Here is a 20620-nt window from a genome sequence, read left to right as displayed (position 1 = left end):
TACATCTTGTGTGGTCTAGAGCTATGTCATCCCAACGGTTAGTATCGATGTTCACTGATTTGAGGTCCCGTTACATTACATCCATGTAACGGAGGTGGGGGCGACTCAGTATCGCTGCACAAATTCTATTAATTTCTAAAGCTTCACCAAATTTGGTGTTTGCAAATCTTCTCATACTTGCCCTACTGCTATCTCATGAGTCTTCAATGTAGATCAACGGAGCATAATAATAATAATCTTTATTGTCCGTATGGAAATTTGTCTTACAATTTGTGCATTACACCAAACAAAAAACATTATAACTATAAGAAACCAAAGTGTACATAGGCCACAACTAAACAAAAAACATCTCTGATTAATTTGTACAAATGCTACTTCTTCCCTAGTGTCATTAGAGCGTGGGAAGGGTTGCCTGAATCAGCCAGAAAAACCAAGGACTTAGCAGATTTGAAATCTATAATTAACATGCATGGCTACATTGATAATACATAGATACAAGTACGATATAATTATCTTTTTTGAAGGAACATCTGTAATTTACAAGATAAGATAAATGAGCACACCTAAACCTATATAATAAACTAAGTATTTATGGTCTCTATCATATTTAAACAAATTATTTATTGGTATCTTGCATCAATGACTCTGCATTTATTATTATTCATTGATTAACCTTTCCTATTAATTAATAATAACAGAATACAAGCAATAATCATCTAATGATTTGGAAATAATAAAAATATTTATAACTAGGTGTTACAACTACCTGTCCTGTTAGTGCAAGGTGTCTCATAGTTAGCAAAGTGAAGGAAGCAAGACCAGGGCCACTAAACAAGACCAGTACACTAAGCCTAGTGCTGCCATGCCAATGCCTCAACAGGAAACCAAAACATTCTTTAGAACAAATATTTAAAAAAAATAATTTGTAAACAAAATACAACAATAAACGATTATGTAGTTGTAATATAGGAGGCGCGCAGGTTGAGTGGTAAAGCACTTGGCTTCCAAACCGAGTGGTCTTGGGTTCAAATCCTGAAAAAGACTAGAAGACTTAATTTCTGGATCTTTAGGGTGCCTCTGAGTCCACCCATTCCACCCAGCTCTGATGGGTGCTTGACATTAGTTGGGGAAAAGTAAAGGTGGTTGGTCGTTGTCCTGATCACATATAGAGGAGAAGAAAGGAAAGAGATGAAAAATGAAAATGTGCCAGCGACATAAGGAAACCTAAAGAAAAAATCTGAGAAAATAAAAACAGAAAGAATGGGAGAGATTTTAAAATAAGCCATGTCAAAGATGCCAATGTCAAAGATGCCAATGTCAATGATCACTTTTGCCAACTAAATAGTACAGATAAATGTGTGCTACAAATGAAAGGGCTTAGAAATTGGAGTGCTGAAAAGTGAACACAAAATAATTTTATGATTTATTAAAATATTTTTTTGAATTCAATATTTCAGTATTCTGTGAACTGGACACACACAAAAAAAAACTTGCCATTTATAAATTTACATCCATATTTATCAATATATTAAATACAAAATTATTCTAAAGTTAATTCAGTGGCATGAGTTAACTTACTGCAGAAACAAAATTAACAGTTTGAGAAGTGATCAACTGTTTGGCTGCTCAACTAAGGTACCAGTACTTACGTACTGCTCTAATGGAGTAAGTTAATGTGTGTTAAGATCAATGAAAAAGGGTTATAGGAGTAGAAATGACAATTGAGTAGATAAAGGGATTACCTTGCCTCAAAACATGTATCAATGTGATATCCCAACCAAAATGTTAACTTTTGTATATTTTTTTTAAATTAAAAATAACATGTATGAGCACCTTTTCCATGTTATTTACAGAGCGGAAATTTTGGAATGAAAGAATAGCAGGAATGGACTATTATAGTAATCATCTCCAGTTGACTCATCACTCAGATACAGAATAAATCCCATAGATTGTATGATATAACACTAATACAATTTTGATATATTCTGTTTCATTTTAAATAACTTTTGTTACACATTCACATTAAGGGAAGAACTACACAACAATGATTTTACAGCACAGCCATTCAAGTCTTATAAGAGGTATGTTAAACTGTTAAACTGACCTCGAAAGAAAATTGAGTTATGTCGTCTATGAGAAGATAACTGTTGATATGAGCTAAATAATAAATGCTGGTCAATGCTGTCAGATGACATAGATATGACGTTTCTCTGTATCTGACTTAATATGCTGCCCACATCACCTGGGAAATAATACAACAAAAAAAAAAAAGCATTTCTCCTACATGACCCTTACAATTATTTGCCCTGTGTAAACTCTATCAAGCTTCCATTCTACGTGGTTTTAAAACAGCTTATGTTGACATGCAACAACCTACTTCATGTACGTGTGTTACTGATATTTAGCTTTTTCAATACAAAATATTTCATTCCAATAGGGTTTTACAACTTAATTAGACATGTCAATAACTTTGGAAGTATACCCTAATAGTATAGGGAACTGAAGCTTGAGGCTGCTTTCAGCACACCAATCTACACTCTGCAGGATCATGCACACTGCTGAAGTAAATTGTACCAATCTATGGCCATCTTCAAATTCATTAAGAGGGCCAGGGACGGCCCTAACAATTGAGGGGCCCTATGCGAAATGGAGCCCAGTCTGGGTAGGGATAAGGATAATAAATGAAAATTAAGATTTTGTATTAGAAAATAAATTCGTCTTTACAGTATATTCATTCTTAAATAAGTACAAAATCACAATCAAAATGAGCCTTGCATGTAGCGAAGTCATCAAAATTCTGTTTCCTACAGAGATCACGCTTAATAGCAAGAATTGCCAAATTTTTCTTGTTGACCTCAAGTAATTCTTTACTAGTTTGAGGGGTAAGAAGCTTCTTTCACCAGATGCCACTGTTACAGGTATTGTTAAAAATATTCTGAGTGCAACAAAGTAGTTTGAGAAAGAAGGGTATCTTTCATTAGTGGACAGATGTTAAAATTTCTGGGGTTTTGATGGTATTTCGTACAATATGCCTTGAAGATGACAACTTTGTCTATTTTTCAGGAGATTTTTATGAGTTTCAGGAAATTTTTTATATATTTGTGAGCGCCTGGAAAATCATGAGGCTGCTGGAACCCTGCTATAAAATATAATGGTTTTATTTAATTTTAATAACTTACACCTAGAAATAGCAAAGCCAATGAAAGTGCGGAGCCCACTGTGGCCGCATTGGCCTAAGGCCATCCCTGTCATAAACAGCTGCCAACAACATGCTAAGCCAAACAGAAATTTATCTTTCACAGTAAACTTATTTTCTTCAAAATCTGCAAATAAAACTGGCATTATCCCCCCTTGAAAAACCTAAGAAGTAATGAATTGGCAAAAAAGGTGAGGGACTAGGGCAATTTAATTTGTAAAATTTTTTTACACGTTTAGGATCTTCGTTCAGAGTTGAATATAATCTACTTCCGTGTCCAAACCTCCCTCTAGACAGTGGGGAAGGCAGTTGGCAAGATACGAACCTACCACCATAGAGACAACCCTACAGCAGTCCAGCATTCATACCGCACAACCAGGCAGCTGTGTAAATAATTGTAAGTTTAGAATTTCAGTGCACCTAAATCTCTCTTTGCAATTTAAAACAGATGATCAGACTACACATCTTACATGGTATAGTCTTTAATTAAAATGTTAAAACAATTGCTAATCAGTATGTGTAGTAATTAATGACAACAAAATATATGTTCTTACATCTAATGGAGGCCCTGACGTCAAAACTGTGTCTAGCAGCCTGAAGAAAACCAAGAAATAGTCTCCTTGATATTTTATGATAATTAATGTAGAATTTTAGAATTTCAATCAAAAAAATAATTTTACTTTGCAGACATCCCATAATCTTGTACTTTGAAAGTAAGCAATTAAAAAGATAACTTTTTTTTTTCAACTTTGTATTTACTTTAAATAACTTACATCAGAACAGGATTGTCAGCATATATGGACAGACTGAAGAACTGTTTAAAGTGATGCATTATTGGTATCTCCTAGATAGAATCTGTCTAAACCATGAAAAATTTGCAATAATGATATTTTTTTTATTTTAAAGTGTCAATTACTGGATATGTTGGCTTGAGCATATTAGTCACTTACTTTATAAAATACATGTTTTATGCAGATTTGATTCGGGAACCAGAAAGCTTGTGCATGTCTATTGCAGAGACTTAAAGGTCTTCGAGGAAAGCTACCTTATAAAACTGCAATGTTTACATGCAGAAACTGAGGAAAATTCTTAACTGTTGAACTGACCTATGTAGTCATAACAGAATCTGCCTAGACATCAAGAAAACAAAACCATTGAACCATCTTGGAACATCCACTGTTTCATGGGGAAAGTAGACTACATAAGTACAAGAGAAGTTAGCTAAAAGAAAAAATATAAGTGCAGGATACTGCCAGAAAACAAAAAGCCAAATTTCAGGATGGATGTGGACCCAAGTGAGGTGAATTGCCCAGAGTCTGATGGCAAAGTACTGTTAGGGCCCATCCCTAGGCTCCACTGGGAGTCAAAAGGGTAAAGTGAAAGTTAAGTTTCAGAAAAAAATTCCATAAAAAGTTTTAAAGCCTGACTTATTAAGCCCAACTAAGACGCTAATTTTATTTTCTTGATTGAATTTTAAAATGTGAAACATTAATAAATTGAAACAAATAATATCCTCAACGCTTGCAAAGACTTTTCTACAGAGAACAGATCCAGGGTGAAGAAAGAAAGCAATGGGCAGACAACATCAAGGAATGGACGGGCCTGTCAATGAAAGAAACTCTAACAATGGCAAAAGACAGAAGAATTGAGAGAGAAGAACAGCTGTTCCCCAACAGTCCAAAAAACTAAGAGACAGATGAAGGATGTATAGGAAATATAGAAACAAGTAAAGCCATTCATGCACAAGTTTAAAACATCTGTACTTACATGTGTCTGCGCATGTAAGCAATCAAGGTTTCTGACGACCATGTTTGAAGGATTCCTTAAATTGACTCCATTGACTGTCTCCTGCTCTATCTCTGCTTGGGTTGGTAAGTAAGAAGTTACCACTGCAGGACTTCTACCTATAAAACAAAAATATTAGTACTATTATTATTGTAATTAGCCCTGAGGAATAAACAATAAAAATAACTTAATAAGTAAAAACATTTACCAATGGTAATAAAAATGCCTGAATGCCCACAGGGTCAATCAGCCCCTGATAGCTAACACTCAATTATAATGATTTCAATATTATATGTAGAAGAGAGCACCTGGTTGCAGATGGCTTTGGAATGAGACAGTGGAAATCACTTACAAAGGCTGCGGAATATACATTTCAGGCCAAAAGAAAATCCAATGCTGAGGTCGAAAAGAAAATCTAAAGCAGCCCCCAGCAGAAAATTGTTATGTCTGCACCAAATGTGGCAAACTATGTAGTCACGGGAAATACTGCATTCATCATTCATCTTCGGACTCGAAGACAAGTGAACAAATCAGGTACTTATCACTACCTAACTTTTTAACAGCAGCAACACTGCTTTTAAAAAAAAATAATGTATAAATATTGTGTCTAGATTGGTGGGAAATTGAAATTGCAAACAGTACATTGTTATTATTATTATTCAAGAGTATTTCATATTAATGGTGAGATAAATAGAGATATTTGGCCTTATCAGAAATTAAAATGTAGCTTCAAAAATTTTGTTTGTCCCAGTAGAGAACACTTACTATTCGTTTACTGTCAGAAGCTAAAGCACATTATCCCACTTCAAAAAGAAAATATTTACCAATCCAACAAAACAAATGGTTTAAGACTTAAAGATTTAAATATTTAGACAATACCTTGATTCGATAAACTGGATGATGGATATAGCAAAGCATAATTTCCGCCCACCTGGCATCTCGCCAACGACCTCAGGTATGGACATTCTGGATTGAGCTGATGGTGAACAGTTTGAACATCCTCGTCTGCTGTCCAGCGACTCTTCACACAGGAACAAAACGCACACACAACTAGATCTTCTTCTCTATCAGAATTATCCGCTGCATCAGTGTCATTACTAACATGATAAAACCCATTGCTAGCCAAAGTAATGCAAAACAAGAAATGATCAACCGGCCATCTGCTGAAACTTGCCAGTCGTTGCCTATAATTTTCATAGTTTGGTCTACTCAATCTATCATCTTTAGGCCCAAATAATACAGGATATACAAGGCTATTCTGATGGCATAAGCTGTATTGGAGATTTAAATTTAAAACTATCTTTGGTTTCAGAACTAGAAATGACTTTGGGTAATATTTAATTAAAATTGTGCTTATTCTTATAAATAGAAGCAGTAGTTGTAGAAACAAGAGACGTAAAAAGGGATTCATCTGAAAAAAAATAAATATAAAGAATTTTTGATATTGTGACAGTCATAGCGATTTCAATGAAGCTTTTTATAATAGAACATTTTTTTTCATTGTACTTTACTATAGTGGCCTACATGTATTATACACACAAAATGACATATCTATCAGTTTTTCTTCTTAACTTAAATAATATAGACAATACTTTAAAAAAGTAAGACTAAGACTGCTTTATTGATCCTTATGGAAATTTAATGCTGTTTCTATAATTCAATATATTTATTTCAATTTGTTTTGGGGCTAAATAAGAACACACACAAACATTATTCACTCACTAATTATTCAAAAAACTTAAATAAAAAGTCTAATGGACAAAAATAACTATTGTTCTTCACATAAAAAAAACACACATACAAAACACAGATATATAAATCATTCTTTTTTAAAAACATTATAAAATGAACATAAATTATGTGTCTAAAACATTTTAGTGCTGAAATGGCTGCACCAGTCTGTTACATTTGCCTGGTGGCAATAATTTCAATCCAGGTTCAGGTTCGAAACTCTGTGAAGAGAGGGATTTTGAATTTCTGGAGTTTTAGGATTCCCCAGAGTCCATCCAACTATAATGAGTACCTGACTTTGTTTATGAAAATAAAGGCTGTTGGTCATTGCTCAGGTCACATGACAACCGCATTAACAGTTGGTCATAGCATCATCTGTCCTATAGATAATGAGGCCTAAAAGGGGTACCAGTACTTTACTTTTACCTCATGATAGCCACACATCCCACAAATTTATTACTTTAAATATTACTCTAACATACCTTTTGTGTTTTTGAGGTCTGTCCTGCGGCACTAATTTGTGGCCTTGTTTCATATATGAGGCAAGATATATCTTGGAGGTGCACAGAAACTGTTTCCTCAATATGACCTATAGAAAACATTAAATAAATGTTTAAAAATAGAATTAAATTGCCAATATAACAGTCTATTTGTGGCATTTTACATCTCAAAAGACAATCTTTTCCCTTTGCAACTTTTGATGTGACTAAAGAGGCCAATCCTTGATATCACAGGTTGAGCATCTGAAATCACCAGACGCTATAGCACTTTCATCCTTCTTTTTACTTCTGATGCAACCCTAGGCCCTTTCTTTATGTTCTCTATCTGGATCTAACCAGTACCGTACGTCATATTTTCAACTTTTAATGTCAATTCTAAAGAGCTTCATGTTGCATATGCATACAATTGTATACCTTAAAAAAGGGCAACCAGCGGCTCTCCTGCCTTCTACTTGATAACCATACAGAATGTCCTATTGGGCATTGTGTGGCATTCAGTGAACATGTCCAAGCCAGCTAAGGCATCTACTGCTGAAAACAGCATGGAAGTCCTGGCACACTGCTCGTCATAGCACTTCCTCACTGGTTATTTTATCTTGCTGCTTTAGACTTAAAAATCCACCTTAAGCATCGGAGGTGGAAGATATTCAGCTTTTATCCTGCAGAGAGTAGGTTGACCATGTTTCACTATACTATATATTATATTATAGTAGAGTGGTCATAACAAGGGTCTGGTAGTGTAGGGCTTTAGGTAAAACAGTAATGTTTAACAAAATACTTATAACACACGTTACTTCAAAAAGGAAGATGATTACGTCCTATGTGTCATGCATATTAACCAATGACTTAAATTCTGCCAAGTCACTGGTTTTCCTGGCTAGATCAGGGCAACCCATTCCATACTCTATAAGCACTATGGAAGAAGGAGCACCTGTACAAATTTGTCCTAGCATATGGAACGAGGAATGTGCCTTTATTTTTGTGTCTTTCTGAGTATTTTATTAAATTGTGTTATTTTTGTATTTGAAGATTATGGTTCAGTGTTTTATGTATAATTGCTACTTTACTTTTGAGTGTTCTCTCCTGAAGGCTCTCTAAATTTAGTCATTTAATTTACTAAATTAGTATTCTTATAGTCAACTGTGAATATTTGTTTGTAATGAATCTCACTGCTCTATTTTGTGTCTGTTCCAGTTTCTTAATGTTTCTTGAGTTGAGGGGGTCCCAAACAGAGGATGTATATTCTATTATTGGCTTAACCAAGGTTTAATAACATTTAAGTTTCATGTTCTTATTTGATTTTTAAAAATTTCTTTTAATTAACCCCTCTTACTCATTTTATGATTCTTGGCAAGATATCAAGAGAGAAGCCGGTCCATTCTTTTATATTATCCAGCCAGATTTTCTTTGGACGACCCTTTCTTTGTGCTCCCTCCACTGTACCTTGGAGTATGACATTTGATAGTGAGTCATGTCTTAGAATATTATATAGATCTAGATCTATAATTTTTATACAGAATCTAGATCTAGATCTATACTAAGACTAAGTTATACAGATCTAGAGTAGTTTATGCTATTCGGACACCTATAGGCCCAAATTTGAAAGTTTGACTTTGACAGCGCATTATTTTACAATGGTTTGACATAGAAAAGAAAATGACGTATCAAAATCTTCTTTAGTTAAAGGAGAATAAGGATGACTACTTATATTTGTTCCCCTAACCTATATTTGTTATTATAGTTAAGGTCAAAGAGACCGTGTGTTTTCATTTAATTCGGACACATTTGACCCACATTATTTGATTCCGGACACCATAATTTATTTCGGACAGTCTCTATATTTAGGCATCAATAAACTCAGATTTTAATTCTATATTAACATTAACTAAATTTTAAGATCCCCGGGCATAGCCCCTCACATGAAATCATTACGATGTTTTCAAACTATTCATAAATACGAACACAAAAAATAAAAATATGAACACACTTAATAAGTGACTTATTCTACCAAAATTAGGTCACTGGAATAGTGATTTCTGCACCGACTTTTAGACTTATTTTATGTTTGTTTATTTTATGTGTGTTGAATGTTTGGGGTTTGCATTAGATGTGTGTTGAATGTTTGTGTTTTTTTTTGTTTATTAATTTAATAAATTTCTAATACAGATGATCTTTTGTAGTATAGTAGGCCCCTACAGATTACGATAGAAGCCATTCTTGCCTAACTGAATCCTCTATATTCTCTATATATAAATCTAGATCTATCTAGTAGGTCTAGATCTAAGCATTTAACTTCATTCAATGTACCAAGCTCACTCCAAACATTTGCCCATTTATTCTCTATTAAAAAAAAACAACAACAAACGAACAAATATAATATAAGATCATTTTTATTGATGTCCCAAACTGGCTGTCCGAAATAAATTTTGGTAAGAAAATCGTAATTTAATTCGGACATCGTATTAATTTTTTTTTGGTATGGAATTAGAAAACTTGGCTTATGAATCAAATAAATTAGCTCCAAAAACAGAATAAATATTGCCGGGCTCATTAGCATAGACTTAGCCAATCAAAAAATATAGTCTTAACTCTAGGAAGAGGTAAAGTCATCCGGGTAACATAGGAAAAAACAACAACCTGACTAACAAATTTGAAATTCGTTTTTCTTACATAAAAAGACAGCTAAATGGAAGGAAATTGGGTCAGAATCATTGGAAAATGGACAAGCACATTATACAGCGCGCTAGTTTTATAATACATATTAAAATAATTATTTAATGACCACAAAAAACATCGAATGTCCGAATTCATGTAATGTCCGAAATAAATAAACTACTATATATAGAGTTTATAATATTCTAGACTAGAGTTAGAGTAGAGGAGTAGAGCTATGAATATGATGAAACCAGCTCAGCTTGAATCCCTTCACACTTCATATTCATAGTAAATTGACTATATTATTATATCACACACTAGTTCTAGACTTGACACTATTCGTAGATCTAGTGACAGTATTTGAGTATGTATAATGTATTATTCTTATTGACATTGACTCCGTTGAGGAGTCTCAGGTCAGGAGTTCATTTTAATTTTTCAAGTTTTTGCCAGTATGAGTAATCAGTAATGATTCAGTCCTCATTATAATTATTGAATGGCTAAGCCAGCCTAAGCCTTAGTTTATACTAGATCTAGTTTATAATAGTTATTCTAGTAAGTTAAGTAAGTTAGTAGGCTAATACTGTAATAAGCCAATCAAGCCAGGCACTGCCAGGCCAATGCCAGTCATGAGAGTGTTGATTTAAAATTCAAATTCATTTGTCTTGTTTTCCTGGTATAGTAATACACCGTATAGATTTCCCCTATAGTTATGATTTTTTGGGTAGATCAAGTTAAAATAAAATATTCTAGATATAATAATTTTTCTGTCTCTAGACGCCATCTTGTCAACACTTTGTTCATTAGAAGATCACGTGACAGGATCTCTAGATCTAGACCTATGTAGATCTTTTTAAAAGAAGAATTTAGTTAGATTATCTAGGTCTAGCTAGATCTATTAGGTTTACTATAGTTTAGATTCCTAGTATAAACATATGATAAAATAATATTGTCACCTAGATTCTAATATAGAGATGACTCCGATGTAGTCATATAGATCTAACGGCTACGGCTATCTCAGTATCTGATAAGACAAGATAAGGTTCGCAGCCGCCTATTCGGGCTATATTGTCGTAGACGCCGTAGTACTGTGAACTGCATTTAGATCTAGTATAATAAAGAGTGGTATTGGCCTGCGCGAGCCAATTATCACTTTAAAAATATGCTACTCTGCGCAGGCTGGAGGCAATGCAGTAATTAGCTCACACGTGAGCCTTATTATTATTATAGAGTTCTAGTCTAGATTACTCTGTATATAAAATATATACTAGATATAGATCTAGATATATCTAGAAGACTAGATATTAATACTTATGCAATAGTCTAGAATCTAGTCATACTACTATACTAGTATACTAGATCTATGACTTTATTAAAATATCGCCATATTTACCTTTAGCATGCAAATAGATCTAGAATAATCTAGATCTATAGAATGCAGCAGCTGTAGTGTAATTCACGCCGATTAAAATGCACAGTAAAATATGAACGAGACAGGAACAGTACTGTTAGGAATGGTTCCTCGATACGAGTATGAGTGATGTGACAGTGTAGTCTTAGCTCCTCCCCTCTCTTTAACTGGAAGTTTGTGTTGTTGTTGTTTTTTTTTTGATACCATGCTTGTCATCCAGATCCATACGTTAGGGATTTTTTTTCGTTATGTAGGAATGGTTCCCCGTCCGCCCAGAATTAGCATGAGTGACGTGACATTGTAGTCTTAGCTCCTCCCTCTCTTTAACTGGAAATGTGTGTTGTTTTTTTGATAGGCCTACCATATGCTTGTCATCCAGATCCATACGTTAGGGATTTTTTTTTCGTCCAATTCTGTCATGGTGGGTTTCCATCTAGTTGATTTAGGGGTAGACGTAAGTTCCTTGAACTCCCAGGTTCCCCCCACCTCGACAGTATAAACCAATGCAAAGAGTAATGGCACGTAGAACTACTGCTTACTGAACATTGAATACATGTCATTCAACTGAACAACGATTGTTCAACATGAACAATATTAAGGATAACGTATTAAGTTAACGTACATGAGTTAACAACAAGTGTGTGTGTTCAACAATTTAATGAATGAATGAATGTTAGATTTAAGAAATGAATTATGAATAAAGATCAATAGTATTTTGTATAATGTATACATTAAGTCTAAGAAAATGGAAACAACAGGCGTAGCACCATTAAAAGATGAACATAACATAATACATAATGATAATGAAACTAAAGCAAACATTCTAAACAAATACTTTGCATCAGCATTCTCAGCCCCAGGAGACAAAGACATATTACTGAATTTGAACCAAGTAGACAACATAGAAGATATAGTAGTACAAGAAAATGGAATTCAAAAACTATTAGCCAACACCAAACCAAATAAAGCTTCTGGACCTGATGGTATTCCAGCTAGATTACTCAAAGAACTAAGTAATGAGCTAGCCCCAGTGTTCAAAATACTCTTTCAGGCTTCACTTAACCAGGGCAGAGTACCAAAGGACTGGAAAGAAGCTAATGTCACCCCCCTATTTAAAAAAGGAGAAAAATCTGACCCAGGAAACTACAGACCAGTATCACTTACCAGCATCACATGTAAAATCCTAGAACACATAATATGTAGCAACATCATAAACCACTTAGACAAACATAATGTCCTCACACCATACCAACATGGCTTTAGGAAATATAGATCATGTGAAACACAACTAATAGGACTAATTGATGATTTTTCAAAAGGTTTAGATAATAGTGAACAAATAGATGCTATCTTACTAGATTTTTCTAAGGCTTTTGACAAAGTTCACCACCATAGTTTGCTTAAAAAATTAAAATATTTCGGCATTAATGGTCCACTGCATCAGTGGATTAAAGACTTTCTGATAGGGAGAGAACAAACTGTAATAATAAATGGCTCTAAATCAACACCGATAACAGTAAACTCAGGTGTACCTCAAGGAACAGTCTTGGGTCCACTACTATTTTTAATTTACATAAATGATTTACCAAATTGCATTACTTCAGGAACAAAAGTCAGATTATTTGCAGACGATTGCATAATATATAGAACAATAAAAACAACACAAGACACAGATATTTTACAAAGAGAATTAGATGAATTACAGAAATGGGAATCAAATTGGAGCATGTCTTTCCACCCAGAAAAATGTCAGTTGTTAAGAGTAACAAAAAAACTAAAACAAATTAATTCCACTTATCTTATTCATGGCAAACCAGTAACACAGACTAAAAACGCAAAATACCTAGGTGTTATAATAAATGAAAAACTGTCATGGAATCCACATGTTGATGAAACTACAAAAAAATCAAACAAAGCATTAGGATTTATTAAAAGAAATTTCTATAAATCAAATAAGAACATAAAACTAAAATGTTATTTAACCTTGGTTAGGCCAATAATAGAATATGCATCCTCTGTTTGGGACCCCTCAACTCAAGAAAACATTAAGAAACTAGAACAGACACAAAATAGAGCAGTGCGATTCATAACAAACGAATATTCACATTTGACTAGAGTAACACCTTTAGTAAAATCACTAAATTTAGAAAGCCTTCAGGACAGAAGGCTCAAAAGTAAAGTAGCAATAATACATAAAACACTGAACCATAATCTTCAAATACAAAACAAAATTTAATAAAATACTCTGAAAGACACAAAGATAAAGGCACATTCCTCGTCCCATACGCTAGGACAAATTTGTACAAATACTCCTTCTTCCCTAGTGCTATTAGAGCATGGAATGGGTTGCCTGAGCTAGCCAGGAAAACCAGTGACTTGGCAGAATTTAAGTCATTGGTTAATATGCATGACTAAATGCATGACGCGTAGGACGTAATCATCTTCTTTTTTGAAGTAACGTCTGTATTATATAAGATAAGATAAGATAAGATTTCAAAGCAAATACAAGCCAGACATATTATGCAAATGAAATATAGCACACCTTAAGCTCGGTGACATAATTTGATCAAGGCTTGCGAAGCCCAGACACAACCATTCACAATGCCATGGATGCACGAACCATACCAAAACAAACCAGGCTTACTATAACAGAGTCCCAAGCCTGCATCCCTAGACAAGAAATATTCACATTCCTTGAGACAGCCATTCACACGATTATAATAGAAACGATTTCAAAACTACCCCGCGAAGAATAACGCAAAATCAACTAACTTACCCAACAGAGAACTCCATCTCAAGGCAAAACCAAACAGAGCAATGACACCAATATAGCGCGTCCTTAGAAACTTAAACCCAAACCATTATGGTGCACAAAATAGAAACATCCCACAAGAAGCAACTCTAGATGCGCACGACATCTATTGTATTGCTGTATGTAAGCTTTCGACCCTAACCCTGCCCAGTAGGCCTATCCGTCCCAAGCTGTCCACTGCCCAATTGCTACTGCCGACTGCTTAGAGCAACCTTTGCTACAGGAAAAAAAAACTGGTGTGAGTTAGCAAGGCCATCTAATAGCTAGAGACCACAGCTGAGAGATCTTTCTACAACTACTACAAACTTAGTCTGCAACACCAACCCTCTCTACTGCTAAACAGGCAGTGGCCTAACCCTAGAGCCAGCATGCCTACAGCATAGAAGACATCCATAGCCGACGTCCTAAGACAGAGCCGGATGACTCTGCCTTTTGAGTGTCAGTCCTACGACCACCAGAAGAAGACCCAACGGGCTAGCAGCTAAGAAATATAAGTAGACAAGACATAGGAACACTCTCTCATTCACTCATTAATTAGCAATCTAAGATGAGCAATTATTTTATACATTAATGCATCTATTTCATTTCTTGGTTATTTTGTCATCAGTTATCTTGTGTAAACTTGTATTCATTAAATGACTTTAATTTATAAATTTAATATACTGGTCTGTTCTTACTGTTATTTGCGGTGTGCCTGTTAAAATATCTTGTATGTGTGAGCGGGATAAATAAATTATTACCGCTAGAAGTTAACAAACGAGCCAACAATAACCATTAAAACATCTCTTCGTTAATCGTGTTTCTTCGTTAATTCTTTCTCTCCTAATTGACGATACCAGCGTTGATTCCACCAGAATGTGGTAAATAATTACGGAGAGAAAGAGTTAAGTGTGACCCTAAATTTGGATAAGGTATTAATAATTTTTTAATAGTAAAATATGTAGTAGCGTGAAGGCTTTTGTTGTGTTGGCTCAGTCGGTGTTGAAGGCGGTGTAACCAAACCTTTGCTCTTGCGTGCATTCAGCTTGACAAAGATACTCAGTATCTGGCTCTTTATGATATGGACTATTAAGGAGACATCTCCTTGCTTATTATGGTGGTCTAACCAGATCAGCCAGCAGTTTCTCCATTTCAAGGACCAGGCTGCCTGGTGATAACAGACTTATATCCTACAGTGTTCTTCGCTGTCTCCTTCACTATCTCTGTAAGACAGAGCATCATGGCGTCACGCTGTGAAAACCGGCGCACAGGTTGCTGAGGAAAAAAGAACAACGCAGGCAGAAGAAAAACGCCAGAAAAGAAAAGCAAGACAAACGACACTAGCTCCAGCTGGAATAACCTGCCCAGTGTGCGGCCGAACATTCCGGGCTCACATAGGTCTCACCAGCCACATGAGAAGGCATAAAACCCCAGTGCAAAGCCCTCAGCCCCCTGGATGACAAAGTGGTCATCACCACGATGGACGAACTATATATATATATATAAGTATGTAGGGTAGATTAGCGTTAACAATTAAGGTGACTAAACCCAACAAATTTAGCCATATCTGTGAATACGTCTGTAGGCCTAAATATAAGATAAGACACTATAGATTTGACACTAGAACAGCGGAAAATTCGTTATACTTGTTAACATAGACAATTTGATCTCTCTAATGATTAAAATATCCTCCATCATTGCTTCTTCAAACCTCTCCAAGATATTCTGACACACGGCGGTGCAAATTGATAACGGTAATGCACACAAGGCGTTAAAAGAACAACATCAATATTGATTAGACATGAAGTCTAATTAAAGACACATGAATACAAAGTTAAAAAAACACGCTTATATTTTATTATTACTAATTTGAATCTTTTATTATCCAATACATTCTTCTAATTAAAGAAAAGAACAATAACAAATAAAAGGCTTATTATTTCATTTAAAAAATAACTTCATAAATACAGTCACAACATTTCGTTCAATGTACACGCATGTAACAAATTATCAAAGCCTGTGATAGTAAAACAATTTTATACAAACAGCGTAAGTAAAGCTCTTGGCTTCCGAACCGAGGGGTCTCGGGTTCGAATCCTGTTGAAGACTAGGGTTTTTAATTTCGGGATCTTTATGGCTTTGAGTCCACACAGCTCTTAAGGGCACCTGACATTAGTTGTGGAAAAAGTAGAGGCGGTTAGTCGTTGTGCTGACCAGATGGCACCCTCGTTAACCGTAGGCCACCGAAATAGATTACATATAGTTCACTAGGTTTGAAAGGGAAACTTTTATAACAAATAGCCAGCAATATATATATATATCAAAGTCTTTTATATTCTAAAATAACATTGTTCATACATTTATGCTATAATTCGAAACTAGTACATACAAGTAATTGTCTCAACTAAGTAGGTGTTTTTTTTTTAAAGGTCAAATATGCAGCAAAAATTAAAGTGGGAGGGGGGTATCTCTCTGCTTTAGATCAAATCGACAGGGCAGAAAGCCTTTCTTTAAAATTGGCACACGTAATGAAACAATCCTTCACCAATGTGGCAAACTGACCCAAGTAGACACACACTGGCGCAGCACATTCATGGAAGATCTCAGGGCAGAGAAAACCAGTCATGAAGAGGCTACAAAACAATTCCGAATTATATGGAAACAGCTTGCAACCCAATGCGCCCAACGGTACGAGAAGATCTAAGTTTAAATCTAAATAGCAATATTTTGTGTTTATAGATCTAACCACATTTAAAATGAGAAGCGCTTATATAAGTAAAGTAAAGCACTTCAGACATTGCCAGGGACCAATCTTTGTGGAGACAGCATGCCGCCCAGTTCGCCAAACGGCGCGAGAGGATCTAAAAAGTAAGTAAAGCACTTATCTACATGAACATCAAGGCAAAGCTGAATAAAATACACAATATCAGGTCAGCAATACTTTTAGAAATAAAATGTATGAATGACAGTAAAACGGTTTTCTCCCCAACAACTGTTTCTGTACAAAGTTTATCTCATTTTGAAATGAATATACAACATGGTAAGGCGCTAAAAGTGGGTGCAGTCATTCTTAAGTGCAGAGTAGCCTACAACAAACCATGACAGAAAATCCTCGCTGTTTGTACGTACAGGGTCCCTAAATCTTATATAATACAGACGTTACTTCAAAAAAAAGAAGATGATGACGTCCTACGCGTCATGCATTTAGTCATGCATATTAACCAGTGAGGTCTTTATAAGTTTCAATATAAGACACTGTCTTCAAGTGCGAGGATTAAAGATGATAGCTATATTTCACGTAAGAATACAAATCTATTAAGGACATGCGCTTTCAATATAGTCATGCATTTAGTCATGCATATTAACCAATGACCTAAACTCTGCTAAGTCACTTGTTTTCCTGGCTAGCTCAGGCAAGCCATTCCATGCTCTAATAGCACTAGGGAAGAAGGAGTATTTGTACAAATTTGTCCTAGCATATGGAACAAGGAATGTGCCTTTATCTTTGTGAATTTCTTAGTATTTATTTAATTTTGTATTTGAAGATTATGGTTCGGTGTTTTATGTATAATTGCTACTTTACTTTTAAGTCTTCTGTCCCGAAGGCTTTCTAAATTTAGTGATTTTACTAAAGGTGTTACTCTAGTCAAATGTGAATATTCGTTTGTTATGAATCTCACTGCTCTATTTTGTGTCTGTTCCAGTTTATTAATGTATTCTTAAGTTGAGGGGTCCCAAACAGAGGATGCATATTCTATTATTGGCCTAGCCAAGGTTAAATAACATTTTAGTTTTATGTTCTTAGGGTTATATACATTTCTTGTAATAAACCCTAATGCTTTGTTTGATTTTTATAGTTTCATCAATATGGGGATTCCATGACAGTTTTTCATTGATTATAAAATCTAGGTATTTTGTTTTTTTAGTCTGTTATTGTTGTGAACTCCTGACCTATGACTTCGACATGGACACATAACGTATGCAACAATTCAAGAAACACCAGGGATTCATTAACAATAAGATATATTTAATAAAGAAATAGGAATAAGTATAACTGTAGATAACGCCAACAAAAGCTGAATCCCCAAATATACATCAAACTATAAAGAACTGCCTAATATTGTACTCGTACTATTCAATCACAAAACTCTGGTCCTTGACAACCATAACAAACGCAAGCGCTGTCACTCTGTCCCAACCAATGGACCAATGACAAATAGTAAATAATAGTAAATAATAATAAATAAACATAGAATTGCTTAAATCTTAGAACTCTGGTTCTATCAACTGCTGTTTACAATCCTATATACAAACATAATCACCACAGTGTTACTGGTTTACCATGAATAAGATAAGTGGAATTAATTTGTTTTAGTTTTTTTGTTACTCTTAACAACTGACATTTTTCTGGGTGGAAAGACATGCTCCAATTTGATTCCCATTTCTGCAATTTGTCTATTTCTCTTTGTAAAATATCTGTGTCTTGTGTTGTTTATATCGTTCTATATATTATGCAATCGTCTGCAAATAATCTGACTTTTGTTCCTGAAGTAATTCAATTTGGTAAATCGTTTATGTAAATTAAAAATAGTAGTGGACCCAAGACTGTTCCTTGAGGTACACCTGAGTTTACTGTTATTGGTGTTGATTTAGAGCCATTTATTATTACAGTTTGTTCTCTCCCTATCAGATAATCTTTAATCAACTGATGCATACTGTCATTCTAACTACTACATTTAGGCACAAAAAAAAATGTTTCCTTTTATTTTTAAGAGAAAAAAAAATCTATTAATATGCATATAAGTTGGACATAATTAAAAAACAACAATTAATACGTAGTTTGTCATATTATTGCGTAAACTGCATCAAATAAACGTAACTATAACACACATAACTAAACGAATGTTTTTATTTCTTTTTACGGAAATGTTTTTATCTTAGTATTTGAAAAAGAGATTGACCTTTTACAATTTTTTTAGATCAATTAGATATTCATTATAAGACACCAGGTTCACATCTAACTTCACATTCACTTTCACCTAATTTTTGGTCTGCTGGACCGCTGGGGCACCACACAAGATCTGTCAACCTTCCTTCGCCATTCTTCTCTATCATTTGTCTTTGATAGCATTTCATTTTGATGTTCCTTCTAAAAATAATGAAACCTGCCTTTTTACTTTAGTTTTCCATGTTGGTAAATACAAAAGTTGGATTACAGAGCATTCACAGAACTATTTTAATTCAACAGAATCTTTGAAGTTATGGAGGTTATAATGAACCAACCTTTTTTTCTAAATTTAAAACTAAAGATCGTAAAATGTGTTTAAATATTTCGAATGATTCCAATTGATTAGGATGTTGTTTTTTTTTTCGTTCAACCTTGCAATCTACAATGCAGATGATGTAAAGATCATCTTTTTCTGTGGTCCAAAGTTGTGAGGGTGTCTTGTGTCCAGCACAACGACTAACCATCGTTACTTTAAATCATAAGGAAAATGTATTGCTTTAGAGACCACCTGTCCAATCCATGATTTGTTTGTAAGACTTTTCATAAAGTAATGTGCTCTTTCCAAATTATCTGGATTAATTTCCGCTTTCAGACCTAACACAAACACCAGTCCAAGAAACAACTGTCTAAACTTCCTGCACTGGAAACCAAACCCGACTATCACACTCTCTCTCACATAAAGAAAGACTAAAAGATTCAGTCGACATCACATGCAAGACTATTCACATCCATAACCTAGGAGTACATAAACAAATGGGTATGAATCTATTATACCAATATATCAACAAAGAAGTAAAATATTCACTCTCGCCATACCCCCCTGACAGAAATACAGCCTATTTTTAAGACCACCTATTCAAAAGTAACTTTGAAGACTGTCACAAATAATGTACGAAGAATTATTTACTACTTGATCTGTAATCAGCTGTTTTCTAACTATCAATTAGCACTGTGTCTAGAATTCAATAGTGTCTTATCATTTATTCTATTCAATTATTCTATTCCAAATCAACTTTTTTGTTAGTGACCAACTACTTAGTTAACAATTCAGCATTTATTTAAAAAAAATTGTTTATAAACCATAAGGAAAATTGTCCAATCCATGTTTTTTTTTGGTACGACTTATTTGTTAAGTGAAGTATTCTTACCAATTTATCTGGGTTAAGCTCCGCTTTCAGACCTTGCGATCTATAATGAATATGATGTAAATGTCATCTGTTATTTTTTTGGCTTACAGTTATATATGATGGTGTCATGTGGCCAGCACAATGACCAACCGCCTTTACTTTTCTCCAACTAATGTCAGGTACTTATTAGCACTGGGTCGACTCTGAAGTGCCCAAAAATCCCAAAATTGAAAAATCCCAGTCTCTACCAGCATTCGAACTTGGAAGTCTCAGACCATGTTATCGTACACATCACTGTGCTGTCTCAGACCACCTTATCGTACACATCACTGTGCTGTCTCAGACCACCTTATCGTACACATCACTGTGCTGTCTCAGACCATCTTATCGTACACATCACTGTGCTGTCTCAGACC

At 34.6% G+C, this 20620-nt stretch overlaps 1 protein-coding gene across 1 annotated transcript; it reads right to left on the bottom strand.

Annotated features, from left to right (window-relative positions):
* Window positions 1-4816: 4816 nt before the first annotated feature.
* On the bottom strand, window positions 4817-8742 carry LOC106069090 (uncharacterized). The gene is made up of 4 exons (XM_056026193.1): window positions 8546-8742; window positions 7195-7301; window positions 5861-6392; window positions 4817-5100 (listed from the first exon to the last, which is right to left on the bottom strand). The coding sequence occupies exons 1-4, from the start codon at window positions 8547-8549 to the stop codon at window positions 4817-4819; spliced, it is 927 nt and encodes a 308-aa protein (XP_055882168.1). The 5' UTR covers window positions 8550-8742.
* Between the last annotated feature and the right edge of the window lie 11878 nt (window positions 8743-20620).

The sequence above is a fragment of the Biomphalaria glabrata genome, chromosome 4 (assembly GCF_947242115.1).
Source record: "Biomphalaria glabrata chromosome 4, xgBioGlab47.1, whole genome shotgun sequence".
NCBI lineage: Eukaryota > Metazoa > Mollusca > Gastropoda > Planorbidae > Biomphalaria > Biomphalaria glabrata.
This window is presented reverse-complemented; position numbering and strand designations above follow the sequence as displayed.

What these genes read in the sequence shown, in the direction of transcription:
- LOC106069090 (XM_056026193.1), bottom strand. An exon ending in AGACCTCAAAAACACAAAAG is followed by an intron (nt 6,393 to 7,194) that starts GTATGTTAGAGT and finishes ATTTTTTTTCAG; the next exon opens with ATGAATCCCTTTTTACGTCT. An exon ending in ATCCAGTTTATCGAATCAAG is followed by an intron (nt 5,101 to 5,860) that starts GTATTGTCTAAA and finishes TTTGTTTTATAG; the next exon opens with GTAGAAGTCCTGCAGTGGTA.